Source organism: Corvus moneduloides, chromosome 1, assembly GCF_009650955.1.
Source record: "Corvus moneduloides isolate bCorMon1 chromosome 1, bCorMon1.pri, whole genome shotgun sequence".
NCBI classification, from domain to species: Eukaryota; Metazoa; Chordata; class Aves; order Passeriformes; family Corvidae; genus Corvus; species Corvus moneduloides.
The window spans coordinates 19,187,411-19,207,238 of NC_045476.1; the positions used below are offsets into that span (position 1 = coordinate 19,187,411).

A 19,828-nucleotide genomic window follows, 5' to 3' on the forward strand; every position below is an offset into this window, starting at 1 on the left:
CTTCCACTTGCAGTTCTGAAGCTGCTTCATCTTTCATGTTACATAAACAACAGTGATCCTGGAGCAGATGGGCAATAACAGTACTGAGGCTGGTAATCAAACCGGTATTTGTACTCTCATCCTCCTTCTCTATTAGAGGACAGTTACAAAAGGGCAGCAGTGCTGATCCCCCATGTAGGGGCTTTTCCACGTAACTCTAACCTTTCTAATCCTAAGGACTGATGGAAAAGTTATTGCTTGAAGTAGATCCTTCTTCCATATCAGTCATACAAGAGCCCAAAGGAGATGACAGCTGCTGAGACTGCTTCCATTTCAGGAATGGAGAAAGGTTAAAAAGAACATGCTGCAATTTGAGATCTTTGCAGGCTAAAATACTGTAAGCTCTAGTGATGTACAGACCATTTATATGGTAGTAAGTTAGGTAGAGGTGGAAGGATTTTCTTTTTATACACTCTGAATTACAGCATTGGAACATCTTTTTTGTATTTTGCAGTGTATTTTGGTACATGATCAAGCCAGATAATCGTGTGTCAATAGGAGGCAGCTTTGTTCTTTGAATGGAGTTTAAATCGTACGTTTTAGAAATTCAATGTAACCACGTACATACACAAAATAGTTGACAGAGGTCTAATCATAGCATTTTACTTGATTTCCGGCATTTTCTGTCGGCTTTTTTTTTTTGCTTTGAAGAAAGTTCTTTTGTGTAAGTGCATGAATTATGATTGACTGCAGATGTAAAATGTATAAAATTAATTTTATTGTGTTGCAACAAAAGGGAAGGGAGGAAATAGGGTGGGAAGCTGAGAGTTCTGTTGAGAAGAGTGAATGCCAGAAAAGCCACAGAAAAGTCTCAGTGCTTTGTGACCTTATTGTGCAACATTTTTCTAAGGTCATATTCTGCTGTATTTTGATGCTGGGTGTGTATTTCATAAAACTCATTTGATTTAAAAATAGTTGACTAGCAGACAGCTGTTGTCACCTAAGTATGTAAAAAAAGTGCACTCCTAATACCTTGTCAGAAGATGACACCAAGCTCTTCAATGAGTCTGCATAATGCTTACTTCAGTTACATATGGAGAGAGATTGGCAAACAGTAATCCTTTCCTCTTTTTTTTTTTTAACTCCTAGTATTAACCCTCTTACTTTTACCTAATTGGTATTTTTGTATTTTTAACCCTGCACTTTGAACTGAGGCTTCTACTGAATGTATGAGCCTTGCACTGGTCTTGAGAGCATTTCTCAGTTTGGCAGTTTGAAGGTGCTGAGATACCTTTTGAATGTCCCAGCATGTCAGTTCAAGACTTCCAGGTGACACTTTTGTTAGTGGTGGGCATAGTTCTCTTGGTGAGAGCTTTTTGCTCAGTTCAGCTGAAAGCAAGGGAGCTCAAATACCATTAACAGCTGGATGGACTCTCTGTGTCAGCTTAACACAGTGTTTAAAGCAAAATCATTTCAGGAAGAAATGCATGTGGTTTCAAACATTGTTTTCAGCATAAAATAAAATAAAATAAAATTAATAAAATATTTTTTTTTAAAAGGAAGTAATTTCAAGGGTAAAGGTTCTGTATGAAGACGGTTACAAGCTTTCTTATTCTGCTAAGCTTGTTATGCAGGTATGTGAGTATTGACAAACCAACCTTAAGCCACAAATAAGACTAGAGATGACCCAAAACACAGTCTGTGGCACTGCCACCAGCTTGTCATTCTCCTGCCTCCACCACCACTTCTGGATCTAGGAATCCATTTTGTCAAACACAGCATGCTCACCCCCTGTATTTATTTATTTATTTATTTATTTATTTAGATCCCACACTTTTTATGCTTTTTTATAATTCAAAATACAGAAATATATTGCTGAAGATACCTTAAAAGGTCAAGTGTGCATGAGAAGAGGCAAAGACCAGAATAAATAAAAACTAAGTCTAGAACGTATAGGCAAAAATTCTTTAAAATATTTGAAGTTCCAATTGCCAGTAAAATGCCTGTTCATTAACTGTGACACTTTGTACAGATACAAAATAGAAGCTATTTTTATTAAAGAACTAACAATGAATGCTTCCTAAATGAACAACGGAGAATTAAATGGGGAGAACAAATGAAAAAAACATGTAGGAGGAAACATTCCTATCAGGTACAAGGTAATTACAAAGCCTTTCACAAGACAGATCATTTCTAGGTACAGTTTGTAGATAAATGTTAACCAACAGAAAAAAAACCCTGCTTACCATGGAAGCATACATGATTTCAAAATTAATTTTTTTCTTTGTCTAAGGTAACCAAGTAAATGAGATTTCAAAGCAGCAGCTGTGAATGCTGACAGGTATGACTGAGTTGTATATAGGAACAGGAGTGTATAACATTTGGAGTGACTGGTCGTGGCCCTGACTTGCATCTCACAATAATCTAGATGAGCTTTTCATTTTTAAAGCAGACTATTGAAGAAAAAAATTTAAAGCATCTTTTTATTGGAAGAAAACCCCCCATAGCTGAGAGTTTTCTGATAAAGAACTTTTAAAGGCAATTCTGTGAAAAGGGATCTTCCTTCCCAGTTCTCAAAATTTGTGTGAGGACATTGTATTTCTCCTTCAACTCCAATTCTATTAAAAAGGCAGCCACAGCAGATGCATTTCACTTTCTGAAATGGCTGGCTCCAGAGTGTTGCTCCACCATCCCTAGCTTTCCTTTTGGAGGGAAGCAAGACTCTCCAGCTAATTCTTACCTTGGCCTGGTGCTGGAATGGGAGTTAAGAGCAGGGGATGGTGAGGTGCAGGGGGAAAGAGCAGGTTACAGGGAAAAAGTGGGGGACAAAGGGTGCTCCACCTTCTTGAGACCCCTCAAGAGGAACCCTGAAGGAGAATTCCTCCTGGAGGAGCCTGATCCAGCGTGACCTTCTGTGATGCAACACAAAACCAGCACGTCTTAAAGTCTACCCACTCCCAGACTTCAGGAGCTGTTGCCCCTTTTTTTCTCAAGAGCTTTCATTAGGTCAGACATGAAATCTGCTTGCTTGCCTCCCCCTGCAATCAGAGGTGGCCCTGCTGACTGTGGCTCTTCATCTTGTCCTGTGTTTGCCAGCCTCTTTGGAGGAAGTGGCACAGGTTTCTTTGTTGGAATTGGTGGTGGCTTACTGGAGACGGGTGGAGGGGGTAATGGCACATCTCCATTACTGCTGCTGGAGACTGGTGGTGGTGGAGGCACAAAATCAGGAGGTGGTTCACAGAAATCGGATGGTGGTGGTGGTGGAGGAAAATCAATCTGCAATGTAGGTGGTGGTGCTGGAAAGCTCTCTGGATCTGTTAGGAAAATGCCGCTGTCTCGTTTCACTTTGGAGGGTAGAACTGGTGAAGCAGAAATAGCAGATGAACGCCTTTCAGGTGGAGGAGGAGGCTGCAGTGAGGTCCTCTTACTCCGGATGTTCTGTGGCCTCAGCAATGGCTGTGCCAGGCCAGGTGCACTGGCATTATTTGTTTCAGCCTTTAATAAGCAGAAAAAAAAGAGGACAGACACAGTCAGTGAATGTGTAAACTAATGCCACTGCCTAAGAACATAAAAAGATGTGAAAATACATGGGGAGAGTGTAGTAGACAGGGAAATGAAGTAGAGTACATTTTGCCTGAAATGTGAAAATAGTATTTTATTTTCTTCCCAGAGCTGCCTACAGAGGTTTAACAGTGGAAACCTCCCTGTTGCCAGTCATAGTACTTCTTTGAATGTTGTCCTCAGAAGATGAGTACTTCTAAAATTTCAAATAATTGCAGTTAGTAAGACTAACATCAAGGACGTATCTTTGGGTTGCATTGTCCTTGAGCCTGGAGGAAATGATCCTTGAGTATCGACCACCGCTCTTGGACTCCCCTTCAGGGCCTTCTCCCATGGGATTCTTCCAAGAAGATCCCTAAAGATGCTAAAGTTAGTTCTCCTGGAGTCCCTGGTTAAAATCTTGCTCTCTGTCTTGCATCCTCTCCCTTCAATACTAAACTCTACAATCTCATGGTCTCTGCAGCCAAGGCTGCCCCAACCTTCACGTGTCCAACAAGGCCTTCCCTGTTTGTTAGTATAAGGTCGGGGAGCACAGCATTCCTTGTGGGATCCTCCACTACCTGTGACAGGAAGCTGTCATCAGTGCTTTCCAGGAACCTCCTGTTTGTGCTTCACTGTTTTGCTTCTCCAGATGTCAGGGTAGTTAAAGCCTCCCAAGAACCAGGGCCTGTGACTGTGGGGCTGCTTCCAGCTGCCTGTAGAAGGCCTCATCCACTTCCTCCTTCTGATCAGGTGGCCTGTAGCAAGCACCCACAATGGTGTCACCCTTACTAGTCTGCCCTTTTATCCTCACCAAGGCAGAGCTTGGTACACTCCAAGTGTTGCCTCACACAGACGGCAACTCCACCACTGCACCTTCCTGGTCTGTCTCTCCTAAACAGCACGTGGCCCTTCCTGACAACATTCCAGGCACGGGAGCTATCCCACCATGTCTGCAATTGCAATGAGATCGAAGCCCAGTGGCTGCACACAGATCTCTAGTTCCTCCTGTTTGTTTGCTGCTTCTAGAGAAAAGTGCTCTGCATCCCTGTAGTCAGCAGCACTAATTCTGACATGAGCTAATTATAACATGTATAATTCTCACTCCTTGCCTACAAACATGGAAGTAAATCAGACACAGGAGTAGGGAACCTCTGGCTGAGTTCTGAGAATGTGATCTGCTCTAGAGGAAGTGAGGTTCAGAAAAGAGAAACAGGAGGAACTCAAAGACAGAAACAAGAAGCGTAGAACATGTAATGCTGGTGACAAAAAAATCCTAGGAATTTAATTTCATTTGTCCTGTGCACTTCATGCATGATGGAGAGACTGAATAATGAACTGCAAACAAATGCACACTTTTTTTCTCTACGACATTCTTGAGGTTCTCATACTGTTCCCTATGATATTTTTACAGCCAGATATGGTGCAAGTACACAAAATTTGGAGCTTAACTAAGAAATGCACTTAGAGCCTAAGGAAAACATGTAATGTTTTCCCTTAGTTCTTCACAGTTTCTCCTTTCTTACACACTCATCTTCAGCTGTGCAGTGTACCCTACTGAAAACACTGTTGTGTGCCTTGTGTTTCTAAGGAAAGATGGGTTTTTTTGGCAGAGACAGAACACGGCACCAAGGTTCTAGCAGCACAGACACTTTGAGACTTTCCCAGCAGGCACATTCCTATTCCTGCTACATGAACTCAGGGCTGCTTTTTCTGAAGAACAGAAGCAGTGGGCAGCTGTGCCTTCACCTCCCATCAGAGGCTCCTGGCTCTGCACAGCACACACACTGTTTGCACTGTGCAAAGCATGAGGAGGGGCAGCCACTTTTCCCAGGAGCCAAATCCTTCTCACTGGCACTTTGAGGGGGAAGACAGTGGGTGAAGGGAAACAAACTTGAAGAACTCATTCACAGATGACATTTAACTGTAGTAACTACTCACCTGTACTTCGGATGTATCCACTTTCTTCTGAGTGTCTGGAAATTCTGCACTGGAACGACGAACCATGTGGGGAATCTGTCCGTTTGACTGAACAGTACCTGTGATAAGGAGAGGAGCCAGAGGGAAGACAGTGTTATGTTTTTGTGATATTAACCAAATCAGGGAATAACCAACTAAGAAAAAGGCTGTAAAAATTTCTTTACAACTTCCACAAGGAAACACTTGTTACAGGGTTTTTATACATAACTTAGTAAAATCTGTTTTCTACTCCAAGCTCATTTTGTGACTTTTCATATCCAGTTAAGGAAAATAAAGTAGCTTACATTAAAATCTGTAAGTACCTTACATTAAAATACCTGTCTTTCAAAATAGCAGTTTGAAGTTTGCAGTGTGCTGTAGTATTACTATATATTCCCAGTTTTTATTGCCCCCCTTTTTTTTTTTTTTTAATTTAATTTAGGCTAAAGACTAAAAGCACCATAGTTTCATATCAATCAGTCACGGGAGTGGAAGGTCTGAAATCCTACAGAGGGGCTGATCCACTTTCTTTAGTAAACAAGCTAAAACATCTCCCCAGCTCTGAAACATCTGCCCCATTTGGAATCAAAAAGATCTGTGAACTTCACTGCGTTCTCAGATTAGTGCGGATCTGGAAGCTGGCTAAGTTAAAGCTCTTTAAAACACCTGCCCACCAATTCTGCTTGTCTAAGGGGTATGCATAAATAACCCAGTACTGTCAAATGGATTAAGTGAATGTGAGACCAAATGACAAATTTATAAGTTTAATTATAAAAAATCCTTGGCCCCTGTGTAGTCTGATGAGGATTAAATACTCTCCAGTTTAGTGTAGCATTTTTAAAAGCTGTATGTGTCAAAGTAGTAGACAGTGTTTGGTGCCTAGAGAAATATATTTGTAAACCTTAATGACTGCCTTAGCTCTATTATAATTTACAGTTCTGAGATCCAGTAAAGTTCCACTCATGTACTTCTCAGATGTTAGTGAACCCTTAGCTGTCTACAGTGTAGATTAGGCACAACAATGGCTTTAATCTTAACGTGTACTTTATTGATTAGCAAAGAGGTTCCATGAATATGATAAGAAATAGAATAAATTATTTTTATTGCCATGCCTGCAAATCACATGACTGGCAGAGAAGCAAGACTAACTCTGCAGTGTGCCTAATTTACTACAGCTATTTAGGCTTCAAGGGATGACAGAAGGTGGTCTGACATCCTTAGGTTTTATGCCTGTGCCTGCATGTTGTTCAGCGTATTTAATCCAAAGTACCATTTGGATCATTCAAACTACAATTTTGTGGTGTTGAAGAATTAACATGGAAGTCAACAAAGAGATAAAACCAACCTTGTGGCTCTCCTTCCTCCCCTGGGTTCTGTGCCCAGAGGGGTTCTGCTCCCTCAAGTGGAGCAAGTTACTGTCTCACCTCCTTTTGTCTGCTGTTCACAGCAGAGCAGGAGTTTGGTCTTCACACTGCTCAAAGATGTTGCTGCCCTCAGTCATACTGAGATTTAACTAAATGAAGGAGAGCAGAGAGAGATCCACTCTATCTAGTGCAAGGTATGGTGTTCTACTTGGCAAAAATGATATAACAGAAGGCTGGGACATGGTAATCTGTTACTTCTTCTGTTAATGGCTTTCATTAACTATGCAAGACTTGATAGCAACACTTGATACATCATCTCCTGCCAGACAGCTAATGGACTCCCAGACAATATAGTATGCGAGCCCGTGCATTCTATTCTTAAGGTTTATTTTTAATTTAAATGTTATAGTATTCTTTACAAGTCAATTTCTTCAAAATTTTAAGGTGATTTAGCATTTGTTTTAAGAAAAAAAAAAAGGTAGTCCAAATAATTAAAAATATAGATACCTAAATGCAAAATATTTATCCTTGTAGTGATAAGGAACATCTGAATAAAGCAACATCTTCTATCTTTCAAACATCATGATATTGTGCAGGACCACTACATACACTGATTTTTTTAGTGTCCAAAGGCACACAGTAAGGCAGAGAAGGAAATAACATATTTTGACTGAGATGCACCTGGGACACTTCAGAGCCACAGACTACACAAGTTGGGGTATATGTGAATATACAAATGCTGACTACAGCAGTGTGTCCAGGGAATAGTGGCTAGATGATATGTGAGAACAGAAGTTTCACCTGCCTTCCTTGGCTGCCACTGAAGTTAACAGAGTACAGCCCCTGCTCAGTTCACACAGGACTGTAGTTTTCTATAGCAGATTTTAGCCTATACTGAAGTCAGGCCATACAAATGGCTATAGAGCCATCTGAAAAGAAGTGAACATGCTCTGTTCCATTTCCAAAGCACAAACCAACCACTGCTCACAGTCAGGCAGTTCTAGTAGCATAGTCAGGCCCCAGGTTTTATATAGGGCAGCTATGACTATATAGCTGAATATAGTCTGGGTATCTTCCAGAAAACTGGAAGATACCCAGAACCACAGTGACTTGCCTCAATTAGAACACTAATGATCCTTCAGAGATATTTCCATAGAGACAGTATACATGACTAAAATCTTTCCAGGCTACTTAACCATTTAATGCAATCCATTAGTTAAAATTAGCAGTATATTCTGTTGAACACATGCAATGTTCCTAGATTCTGTTAAGGAGCTGAAGTCACACAGATGTATATACAGCCTTTATAAGGCCTCAGTCCTGCCCATATCCAGGACAGATGGCAGCACCAGCATGGAGCCCCCCTGGCCAGCCACCCTCTCTACTGCTGTCAGCACCTGAACACAAATGTTCCACAACTGTCCCACCCACCCTTAGTCAACTGAGTCAACCCAAACTTCCTCCTGTCGAGGGTTGACACTGGCTGGATGCCAGGCACCCACAAAAGCCACTCACTCACTCCTCTCTGCAGCAGAGAACAGAGAGACAGAGGAGAGAAAATTTAAGTAAGGATTCATGGGTTCAGATAAGGACCAGGAGAGATCACTCACCAAACATCAAGGGTGAAATAGGCTCAGCTTAGAGATATAAAGCGAATTTATTACCAACAAAATCAGAGCAGGATAATGAAAAGTAAAACAAGCCCTTAAAAACAACCCCCCTCCCCCCAATCCGGAACCTCCCTGATCTCAAAACAGTCTGTTATTGCATCTCCCCATCCCAGACGTGTATTTACTAACATGATTTAACTCCAAGGAATAGTAGGAAGACCACCCTCTATCTCACATGTACTCAGAAAAGGTGAACTGAAGCCCTAGAAAGGTGTTTGAGTTGTCTACATGAGAAGTGAGATTATTAACTGCCAACAGTGATTTTGACTTTGCCTGTCTTAAGACAGTAAGTACTTAGCCAGCATACCCTTCCTAATAAAGCATATCTTAAGCATGTAAACTAAAATTAGTCATGTAAGTTACAACTAGTATCATTCACTGTTGTATTTCTATCATGGTAAGATCAGTAACAGCAGTATGATGAAGCTACTGGAAAAGTAAGGTTAGAAAATAACCCAATCCTTTCTTACTCTTGTGCCCTAACACCCACATTGCTACCATGGCAATCAGTGAAAGGCTAGGAAAGGGAGTGGCTCACCCTGTAATAATCTTTCTATAATGATCAATCTCAGAATCTCCCACTCATTCCTTTTATTGATGGGAAGAAAAACTCCAACACAGCCAGTGTAGAGATGGGCAAACAGAAAGTTTCAAGACATGGACCATCAGTCTGCAAAACGTAGATGGAGGATAAAGGATTCAGATGCCGACAGAAAAATACCTTATTAAGTTATGCAGATTTAAACTGATCTTCAGTGAACTGTCTTTGTATTCTCCAAGTTCTAACTGTAAAGTGAGAGCTCTGCTGCTGGGCTTAGTCATAGACCAAAGCTACACTGGCCTGTCTATAAAAAGACATCTTGCTGAGTCCATGGGTGGCTTTTCTGAACAATGACTATGCAACATAGTAGAAGGGGACAATAAATGTGACTTCAACTGCTGTGACAGTATCAGTACCTGCTGATGAGGATCCTGCAGGGGTAGCTGGTTCCATCACTTTTTGATTCACCCACCAAGAGGACAAGCCAGCTTTCTTCACTGCACATTTGTAATTGTCATAGAGAGTCTTGCCATACTGCAAAACAATCAAAACCGTAATATGAGCTTGATATAGGCCAAACATTTTTTTTGCTCTTGGACAACTTTTCTAACCCTGTTTCTTCCTACCTAGTTTTGTTAAAAAGTATCTTTATACAAGTAGTGTGCCCTTTTCCATGCAGGGCCAGGTGAAAAGCATCTCTGTAACAGCACAATAAAACATGAATCCCCATGACCAAACACAGTCCTTGGCTTTAAAATCAACTGTTCTCAGTAAGTATCTTTTTCCAGTCGTTTTCCAGGTATTACATTTTCAAACTGGAGACTTGAGACACTGAATTCCAGGCTCTAGAGCAAACAGCTCTGTCAGTGTAAGACACAACATTAATTTGATGTTCACCCCACACCTTTGTTATATGTCGCCCTGCAGCAAAACTGTCAGGAAAAAGCCCAAACTAACAGATAAGAGGAGTGGGTCTGTATGGGAAAATACAGCCAATACCAAGGCTGTGTATAAATCCATCTCCCTCAATGTCTTGTACAAAGAAAAATGGGCTGTCAATTAGGATCTTTTTGAACAGAGTGAGACAGACAATTTGGGTAGGACTGTCTGAAAAATGTCCCCACTGGACTGACCAGAGCTTGCACATTTTTAGCCACAGCATATTATTATTGAGCCAGATAACTGTGCAGTAAGTTTTATGAGTATATGAGTTTTATAGCTACTGAACTCCTGTGTTAATAAGAAAAAGACACTGATAGCTAAGGTGCAGGGACATTCAGCAAATCCATCCTCATCATGCACTTCTGATCTTTGTTTCTATGGTAAAATTAGCATGAATGTCCATTCTTGTCACAGCATTTCCAGTTGAGGTGATGACAGTCAGTAACCTGAGGAAGACCTGATTTTACAGAAAACATATTAAAGTAAATTTACTTTTAATCTCACCTTGGCAATTCTTATTCCTGTTACCCACTGATGCAGGGTTGCTTTATCATCACAGCACAAGTACTTGATGTATTGTGACTCCTTTTGAATCTGGGGGTGCTGAAAGATAGTAATTCATAAAATAAGACAAACACAGAAATTAAATCACTATACAAAGGTCTGAAGGCACCACACAATGACCCTGTGAAAACACATCATGAAGATGATTTGGAAAAAAAAGGCAGCAAAAACAGAATATAAGAAAATATAAAACCCATGGTGATTATGAACTATACACAAGTTGCCATTGGCAGCTTTTGCTTAAAATCATTTAAATGCATTGTAATATGAATTCAAGGGCTTCAGAATTGTAACAGTGATATAGAGTTCAATGAAGTCTACAACTGCTCTGGTTCAAGGTTTAACACTCAATGCACAAACACTAGAAGAAATTCTGTTTCTCATTTTGTGGTCTGTCATATGTGAGGCACCCAGACTGAATGCTGAACATAATTAGTTTTCGAAGAGTATGTTAAATTTGTTTAAGTATAAACTTTCAGATTTTTCTCCTAACTGACTGCCTTTCTTTGGGCTCAATTCTAGCTTTCTTCCTATACATTTTTATTCTGCTTTACTCTTGCTGTTTTTGCAAAAATTATATATAAAACTGTGATATGTTCTAGATAGAGAATCATTCAAAACCCAACACCATCAGAAGTATTCTTTTGCATTTGTTTGTATCAAAAACCTGTAAAATTTTTAAACCTTTTTTTTTTTTTTTTGACAAAATTTAGGATCTCCTTCCTTTACTGATCAAGGTATTATGGGTATGTGTTGACATACCTTGCAACTCCAAGACCACCAAAATGCCAGACTTCCTACTTGCCTAGGACTGAACATTCTCTCTAAGACTCTGAAGGAACTTGGTTTCCCTGCTAAAGCAGAGAAGGGTGTAAGTCTTTAGTAACCCGGATGGAATAACATACTGCCATCTCTTGATATGGAAAGAAAAGAGTGGACGCAAAGGAAAAAGGCTTCATTATCCCTTATTTATGTGTTCATTTCTATCTATATTCTTAAAAATTTTAAGTGCACAGTTAGTGAAATATTGTGAATGCACGAAGAGTAGCTAAATATGCTCCAAGGATTCACTATTGTCACATCCCTTGCTTTTCAGCCTGTGCAGGTAAAAATTCAAAGCACACCTCCACCTAGCAGCAAGGACACTGGGTTTATACGTGTCAGTAAGTCCCCAAAGCAGAGCAGTGCTGGATGGGGGGAACTTGGCAAGGTCCCTCACAGCACAGAGTGCTGCCAGCCTCTGGCTCATGTAGGTGCCATCTCCTCACAGATGTCTGCTGGTGGGCTGGGACGTCCTGGTGCAGAGGCCAAACCCTGCCCACAGCTGGGTGATCCAAGGGTTCAAAAGCAGAGCCAAATACAGAGGACTTGCTCCTCAGCCACATGTCCCTTGCTCCCTGCTCAGCACTGCAGACACCAGGCTTCCCTTGCTTGTGCTGACCCAGCTGCTCAGGAGGCCATATTCTGATTAAAAAAAAAAACGGAACTGGTCTGGGTTAAATAGAACTCATTTCATCATGCTGTAGCTTTGGTTTATATATTTTTAAATGCAGAAGTACACAGCATGACCCACATGCAGCAAGGGGATAAGGGACATTGTGGCTTGGGGAGAGAATGAGTAGCAAGGGATGGATGAGAGGATGGGACCACACAAGTCACTATTGCTGCCAAAGCCCTGTATCATCAAATTATGGAGTGAGAGGGAACATACCATGGAGATAACTGTGAGGAAGAAAAAACTAAAGGGATATTACACCTTAAGAGGTCTCACACAGACAGATGCATCCCAAGGCAGTGCTGTGGGTGACCGTGTTACAGTCCCTGCATGTCTGCACTCACCTGCTCACATAGGTCACACTCTTGGCCATTTTTCCACAAACACACAGCTGGCCATCTCCCCTGGACAATGAGTACGTATCTCAGCCCCCTGGAAGTGCCTGTGGCTACCTTATTCTATTACCTTGCTCTAGGGCACTAGAGCTTGAGAGCTAGGGACATCTTACACTACAAGCCCAGAGGTGCCAGCTCACTGTCACCAGGTGCCCTAACTGCAGAGCAGGTGCCATGCCCACCTCATGGCCCCTCCCCCAGCTGGTACACTCACACATCACCCCTTCACACAGCTCAACATACAGGGCTGTCTCTTGTTTTTATACACCTCTGCCACGTTTCAAACAGAGGCAGTAACCAGGCCCCTGGACAAACAGCCGGCTCCAGCTCCCAGCATCTGCCTGTCCCTGTCTCCCACAGCCTTAGAGAGCCTGAAGGCTGCTCAGAGTGGGCTCTGCTAGCACAGTAGGTGGCTAGGACACAAAGCCCAAAAATCCTCATTTCCTTCCACTATTTCTCCATTAGGTGACCAAACACAGTGAAAATCATTAGAGAATTCAGCCTGAACGGTGCCTTTAAAAGGAAACTGTAAGCAGGCACTTTTTTGTGTGGGAGTACATCCCATATACCTGGGTTACTTTATCACCAATGGAGACAAAAGAACCAGGAGGTGCAAACAAAGACACTGCAATCCTCGGCAAATTCAGTTCTTCAGGCACTTTTCAACTTGCAGCAACTAACAATTTTGCTCCAGTGTGTAAGGTCCTACTGAACCCAGCAGATGGCACCCAAACCTTTCAAGAAGGAAAAAAATGAGCTTTTTTTCCCCCTTCTTTTTCATGGCAAGAAGTCCACTGCATCTACATATTTCCCCCATTTTTAAACACCACACTTACACTTACAACACCTACTTGCGTGCTTTTATTACAAGAAAAAATAGAAGACTTCTATCATTTAATAAATGATTCATGCAAACATCTGGAAGAATGTCCACACTGCATAACAAGGCAGAGGAGGTCATGGCATAAAGTAAGCTAATGGTGCTGCACATACACACAGCTCTGTCACTGGGATCTGCTTCTGGGGTGCTCAAAAGGAGCTGCTGCAGACCTCTCTTCTGGAGCACCCTATGGAAGTATTAGTTTCACACGAACACCAGTACTGTGCCAGATCAAAGGTTCCTGAACCCAGTATCTGGACTCTGAGAGCGGCCAGAAATGGGGGAAGAGAAATAACAAGATAAGCATATATGATACTTCCTTCTCTATACTCTCTCTTATCTACAATGATTTTTGGGTATTTTCTGAGACACACGGGGTTTCTCTGTAATTAGGTTCTCCTTCAGGTACTTCTTCAGTTTTTTATTGAGCACAAAGATCTGGCATCCACAACACCTTTTAGCAATAGTTTTTCCAGGTCTGTCACACACTCTATGAAGAACCACCTCCTTCTCTGAACCTGACTGCCGCTAGCTTTGTGTAACATTTTTGGTTTGGAAGAGACACTGAATGCCTTACCCCTAGCCACACCTTTCCACTCCTGAGCCTAGAGATCTGCATCATACTCGTGGCAAGCTGTCTCTCCTTTTCAGCCTATGGGCTTCTAGTCTCCTCATTCTTCAAGTCAAAGTAATTTCTTACCTTTGCTTATCCTTGTTGCTCCTGCTTGATACTTTTCCAAGTTTATTATATATTCTCTTTGACATGAGAGGACCAGAACTGCACAGGTGAGGAGAAACCAGGAACTCATGCCATGGTAAAGCAACATTTGCTGTTTTATCATCTATGTCTTTCCTAATCACTCCTAATGCTTGATTTATATATCTGACAACTACTGAGCACTGAACCTCAGCCTCATAATGGCCTTCCAGAATTCCTCAGTCTGCCCTTTCCTCAATGATCTGAATAACATAACATCATCAGCAAGTTTCCTCACCTCACTCCTTACCCTGACTATGAATATTTTCAGACTGTGGGGTACTCACCATCCTGAGAAGTTGAGGGGGAACTGTCAGTGAACAAGGTGAAAGAGTCCCTTGTCGGATAACATGCGAGTTACTCACTGGCTACCCTTTACCCTATCTTTTCCTGGCTATTGTCTCCACTAGGCAATCCATCTTAACTACTGATATTCACCAGCGGGACCTATTCCAAATTGCCCCAATCAATTCCTTGATTAAATTACTCCAATCAGCAACCGTGATTAAGTGCACAGTCACAAATATATGCTGTCAATTAGGGACCAAACTAGCAAGCTGTTGAACCTCCAGCTCTGAGAAGGAAGGTCAGACACCTCAGAGCCATGCAGGCACCCCGAATAATCTCTTTGTTACAGCTGAGAACTGTATTGTCTCTCATTTTTCCAAGAAGCAGCAGCAGCAGCACTGGCTCTTTCTACATGTAACTTTATGAATGACACATGAAGCTTAACTTATTACTGGATCCACAGCCCACTGAGGTCAACTGGAAATATCCCACTCACCTCACACAGGCTTTGGATCAGGCCTAAAGAGGACTGTTCAAGGCTGCCAGTGCAGAGGCTGCCTACAGTGGCTGTCTGTAAGGCCAGACCACAGGAACAAACACAGCAACACCAAGCTTAGCACTGAAGGTTTATACCCTTGTACAGGTATACAAGATTATTAGTAAGGGGCTCAGATGGAGACATCTGGCTTCTTGTGGTTTTTAGATGCATAAAGCATGCTACTTTAGGTAGGAAGATAAAATGGTTGAGCCAAGAATTTTCACAGCCCACCCACCCCACCATTTGCTTGCTTGGAGGAGCTGTATCATAGTGGAATTGCTTCGGCAGTACAAATGGCAGAAGTCTCTGCTCTTGATGCTGACCTTTACAAGCTCAACTTCAGAAAAAATCTACTACATAGTGCATAAAAATGGTGATTCAGAATAAGCAATTCGAAGAAGAACCTAGGCAGCTGGAAGTGCCTGGAAATGCTGACTTGGTATGAAGATCCCTAAACGATTCTATGATTCTCTGTGGACCAATTTCCTCCTTTCACAGCTCCAGTGTCTCAGGAGAGTGTTTAGTCCAGCACACAGACGTAAGCAGCTGTAGTCAATATGCAAGTCTGGTTTTGCTAAATTAGATTCAGAGTCTCTGTAATAACCTCTCTGTGAGACTAACAGAGGTCACTAACATCAATCATGACACATGTGAGAAGTACTGTACTTTAAGGCAAAATAACACTAACCTCAGTATGCCACACCTCACATATAGACACGGATAAATTATTTTGTTATAGGGTGCATATAATGCCCTGAAAAGATCATTAAAATCATCTGACAGCAAAGTGAAAACATCTTCTCTGGAAAGCTTTAGCACCTTTGCCTCTGAAATATGCAGCACCAAAATGAATTATGAAAGACAACTGCTTAAACAGCAACAACTCTAGAAGTCATAGTTTAAAAGAAAAGTGGAAATACGCAAGTAAAAAGGGACTACAGAATTTTTCTCACATAAAAAAAATGGAATAGTGCTTTGAAATAATATGGACTACAGTGAATTTTCATCTATCGATGTCAAAACTCTTAATAATGATGAATTAGTCACATCATCGAGCCTGATTTTGCAGGTATTAAGATCTGAGCATCTCAAATGTCAGGCTGCAAAAGGATGTGCCATGTTTCACCTAGAAAAGCACTGAAAAAGCTTGGAACAGAAGCTAGTATTCTCCCCTGTCCCACTGTCTCCTCTATAAGTATCAACTGTCTAGAGATAAAAAAAAGCAGAAGCACTTGAATATAAAGAGTTTGTTTTCTGAAGAGGTTTAAAAAAATATTTGTCCACAGATAACATTTTCAGATATAAAGTAAACTCTTTGCCTAAGGAAAGAAAGATAAAACACATTGAAAACCTGAAGAAATGGAAACTGAATGATGTGGTTTCTATGGTGTCTGCCAAAACAAATGACTGAAGGCCATGTGTGCATGAAATTGGAGATTATCCCAATAACATGTTCTTTTGCTTTGCCTTCTTCCAACACTGAAGATGAAAAGTAAACTGGTTATTCAGGCATCTCATTGCATTCCTTGCCCCAAAATACATGGATCATTGCTCAGTCTCTGAGGCAGAAACAATAGCCAGAAGCATAAAGAGTGACTAACTTTTGGATCACAAGCTTTGGCTTTTCACAAAATGCTCAATGCTTTTGGATACCTTAACTACAACCGATGAACTTGTGCTCTTGTGCTGTGTTGAACTAGCTTCTCTGAAAAGCTGAGACTCTTCTGGCTCCCATGACTGGAAGAAGAATTAATACTCAGCACCTTTCAAAAGTCACATTGAAATGGTTCAGATTTGCAATCTACCATTCATCGTGGTCAAATTCTGATGCCATGCACTCCTTGCGTGAAGATGATCATGCTTAACTGATCTTTTGAAGATGTGTGAACACCATGAATAAAAGAGTAATTGCCCTATTATAAGGAAATTATTCTTTTGACCTATGTTTCTCTTATGACCTGAGGCAAAATTTTTAGGTCATTAAAAATATATGTAACAGCCATTGTAACTAAAGAGGTCTGCTTTATGCAGGAAGTAATATTTTCCAAAGCTATCATATTCAATTTCTCCCTGTCCATTCTCTTTGTTCTCCCCACTGTTTATACATTAATCTAGCAAAACTGTGCATGTACATGACTGTAAACCCACACAGCTGGAAGTGTTCTGCAATAAAAAATATTTCTACTTTTGCTTTCTCAGTTTATCTAGCAATGAATTTTACTCTGAAACACTTACCTGAAGCACTCATACTAACACAATTTCCAAATCTTTCACATAAAGAAATGAAAAATCTCCTGTTTTCTATCCTTGTTTCCTGCACTAGCCATTTGTTCTACATAGCTGTTATTCATAGTGTTTTCTATCTCAAACACTGCTAATTCTCACCTTCTACCTTTTTAACTGCCTTTGTGTTGAATGCATTACGTACGTGACTCAGTCTGCACCGAGCACACTGGGTGAGGGAGGAGGGAATCAGGAGAGAAGCAGCTAAATACCAAATTACCTGCTAGAATGATGCTGCTATTGCAAACAAGCTATTCTTTTGAAAATTTACTTCCAAAATTCTTTGGATCATTAGAATTTTTTTTTTAAATCATGGTGCCAAATGATGCCAGGAAAACTTAACTGTTTTGACTGCACAGGAAAATGTACCCAGCTGTAGAAATAGAGGATGATTTGCCTTTGTCTCAGTTTATCCCCAGGAAACCAATTTTTTTCATCCTAGATTAATTCAGCATTATGCACCATTACCTCCAGATTACTCAAGCATAACCAGCACCAATAAACTATAATTAAATCCACTCTTTGTCACAGGCACATCAGACTGACTAAACCAGCAAATTTGCATATAGATTACCTTGCTATTTGTCTGCTCTGAAAGATTTCTCCACATGGTGTGACAAAATCAGCTCCTGGACGAGCATGCGTGCGCATGCACACACAGAGACAATCCACAAAATAAGCATTACATTCACAATTTCTGCTCAGTGCAATAGATGCTGTTGCTAGCATGATGGACAGATCCCTTCCTTCCTGGTGAAATACCTTATTTTTGTGGACTTCCAGTTTCAGAATATTAAATAAATCATGAAAGGTCTTATTCATTTCTACAGCATTTCCCATATAACATAGCAGATGGTGAATGAGAAAATTTGCAGGGAATCTAGATATAAAAACATGTATTTGTAAATGCAAAGGTGGCTCTGAGGAACCCAACCACTCCTATTTGCTGTGTGCAGTGTGTGAATATATTTTTGCTGGAAAGGGGAGAGAATTTGATTCCCTCACCACTGCTCTCCCAGGAGTGGCCAGCACTCTGTGCAGGGTGGCAGGGAGAGCTGTGCTTCGACCCTCTCCTGCCAACTCTGCTGGGAACAGTGACTCATCTGAACTTGACAGAGGCAGGTTTGAGTGAGGATCTTTTTTCAAACTTGGCTCCCTCTCCTCTCCTCTCCTCTCCTCTCCTCTCCTCTCCTCTCCTCTCCTCTCCTCTCCTCTCCTCTCCTCTCTCCTCTCTCCTCTCTCCTCTCTCCTCTCTCCTCTCTCCTCTCTCCTCTCTCCTCTCTCCTCTCCTCTCCTCTCGGTCTCTATTAGGAAAAGACTCACTTTGCCTGATGTCAAAGAGAGAAGTGGGATCTTTAAATTTATGTAAGCATTAGACTTAGGCTGAGCACAAGATAGGAAGAGTCTGCATGTTTACAGGAGAAGATGTCCAAAAAGTATTTCTTATACTCAGAGGCTCTGTTTTTAATATGCTGAGGGTTCTTTTCATTGTTTCTGGGTTTTGAAATGTGGAATGTCCTTTGAGGGAGGAAGGCTTGTTTAGCAGTGGTAAAGAAAAAGTGCATTTAAGAAGGTTAGAGGTCAGCACAGACCAAGTAGCCCCTGGAAAATAAAACAGTTCTTCAAGTTTTATAGTTGCCCCAAAGCCTAAGGATTCCTGAAAGCCAAGTCCATCAGAGCCTCTGTGCCAGGCTGCATTCCTGTCCTCAGGACCCAGCCATATCGGCCCTGGTCTGCTGCACAGGCACAGCTAAAGGTGACCCTGCTCTCAGACACCAACCAGCCAGCTGTGCTCTTTCTGGTTGGTCACAGCTGGGCTTTCTGCTGCCTGATATGAGGAAGTAGCTGCTTTGTTCTGTTATTGCAGTTGTCTCCTGAATCATCCTGAAAGGAAACTTCTGAATAAGCTCAGCAAAATGCTCTCTCTTTTGCTAGTGAACACTGTGATGTTTAATTGTTTCTGGCACCCCACCCTTTTGCCCATTATCTCCTCAGTGTCTTGATTATTAACAAATAAGCAAAGCACAGCCCATTTTTGTCCTGAGGCAAAGTATATACAGTGGGGTACCGAAATAATGGGAACAAATGATACACAAGGAGCACTCACAGCATGTCGTGCTTCTCTAGCTGTAAGAGGCATACCCTACAGGATGGACCTGCAGACAAAATATTTATATTTGAGCTAGTTTAGGTGCAGATCCAATATCACAGGCTGCAAAACCCACCACAGCTTCAGGATAAGTATCAAAGCAACCTGCATGATACTTATGTGCATGATCTTGTTGTTGCTATACTAACACCAGTACCCAAGCCAGCATTAGCTACATAACCCTGATAGGATCACTGAAGCGGAAATGAAACACCTACATTAAAAAAGAAACAGGACAGAGGGAGCTGCCAGCTCCTGGTGACTGGATGCATGTTAGCTGGGACAGGCCCTAGGACCAAAGGGTTGCTGTCTCTGCAAGCCCCATACCTGACTGTAGCCTAGGAGAAAAAACTGGAGAAAAAGCCCACATCTCATTTAGAGAGCTTGAAGTGAAGCAACATTAGAAGAAATGTCATGAAGACTTTGAGGAAACACCCATATTATTCAGGGCTGTGTCAGACAACCCGAAAAATCTCGTTGTTCT

The 19,828-nt window shown here is 41.5% G+C and overlaps 2 protein-coding genes across 3 annotated transcripts in view; one reads left to right on the plus strand and one right to left on the minus strand.

Moving 5' to 3' along the window:
- The window catches only part of LOC116446260 (protein adenylyltransferase SelO-like), a 30,609-nt gene extending 24,880 nt beyond the window's left edge, over positions 1–5,729 (plus strand). Inside the window, exon 20 of the transcript XR_004241119.1 lies at positions 3,650–5,729. The gene's annotated coding sequence lies outside the window, so the exon portion shown is untranslated. The remainder of the gene's footprint in view (positions 1–3,649) is intronic.
- Positions 1,776–19,828, minus strand: part of APBB1IP (amyloid beta precursor protein binding family B member 1 interacting protein) — a 64,919-nt gene continuing 46,866 nt past the window's right edge. For both annotated transcript variants that reach the window (XM_032112577.1, XM_032112660.1), the window contains exons 11-14: positions 10,500–10,598; positions 9,470–9,587; positions 5,461–5,558; positions 1,776–3,474 (exon numbers count right to left, since the gene is read on the minus strand). In XM_032112577.1, coding sequence (XP_031968468.1) covers positions 2,944–3,474; positions 5,461–5,558; positions 9,470–9,587; positions 10,500–10,598 — 846 coding nt within the window. In that variant the 3' untranslated portion in view covers positions 1,776–2,943. The remainder of the gene's footprint in view (positions 3,475–5,460; positions 5,559–9,469; positions 9,588–10,499; positions 10,599–19,828) is intronic.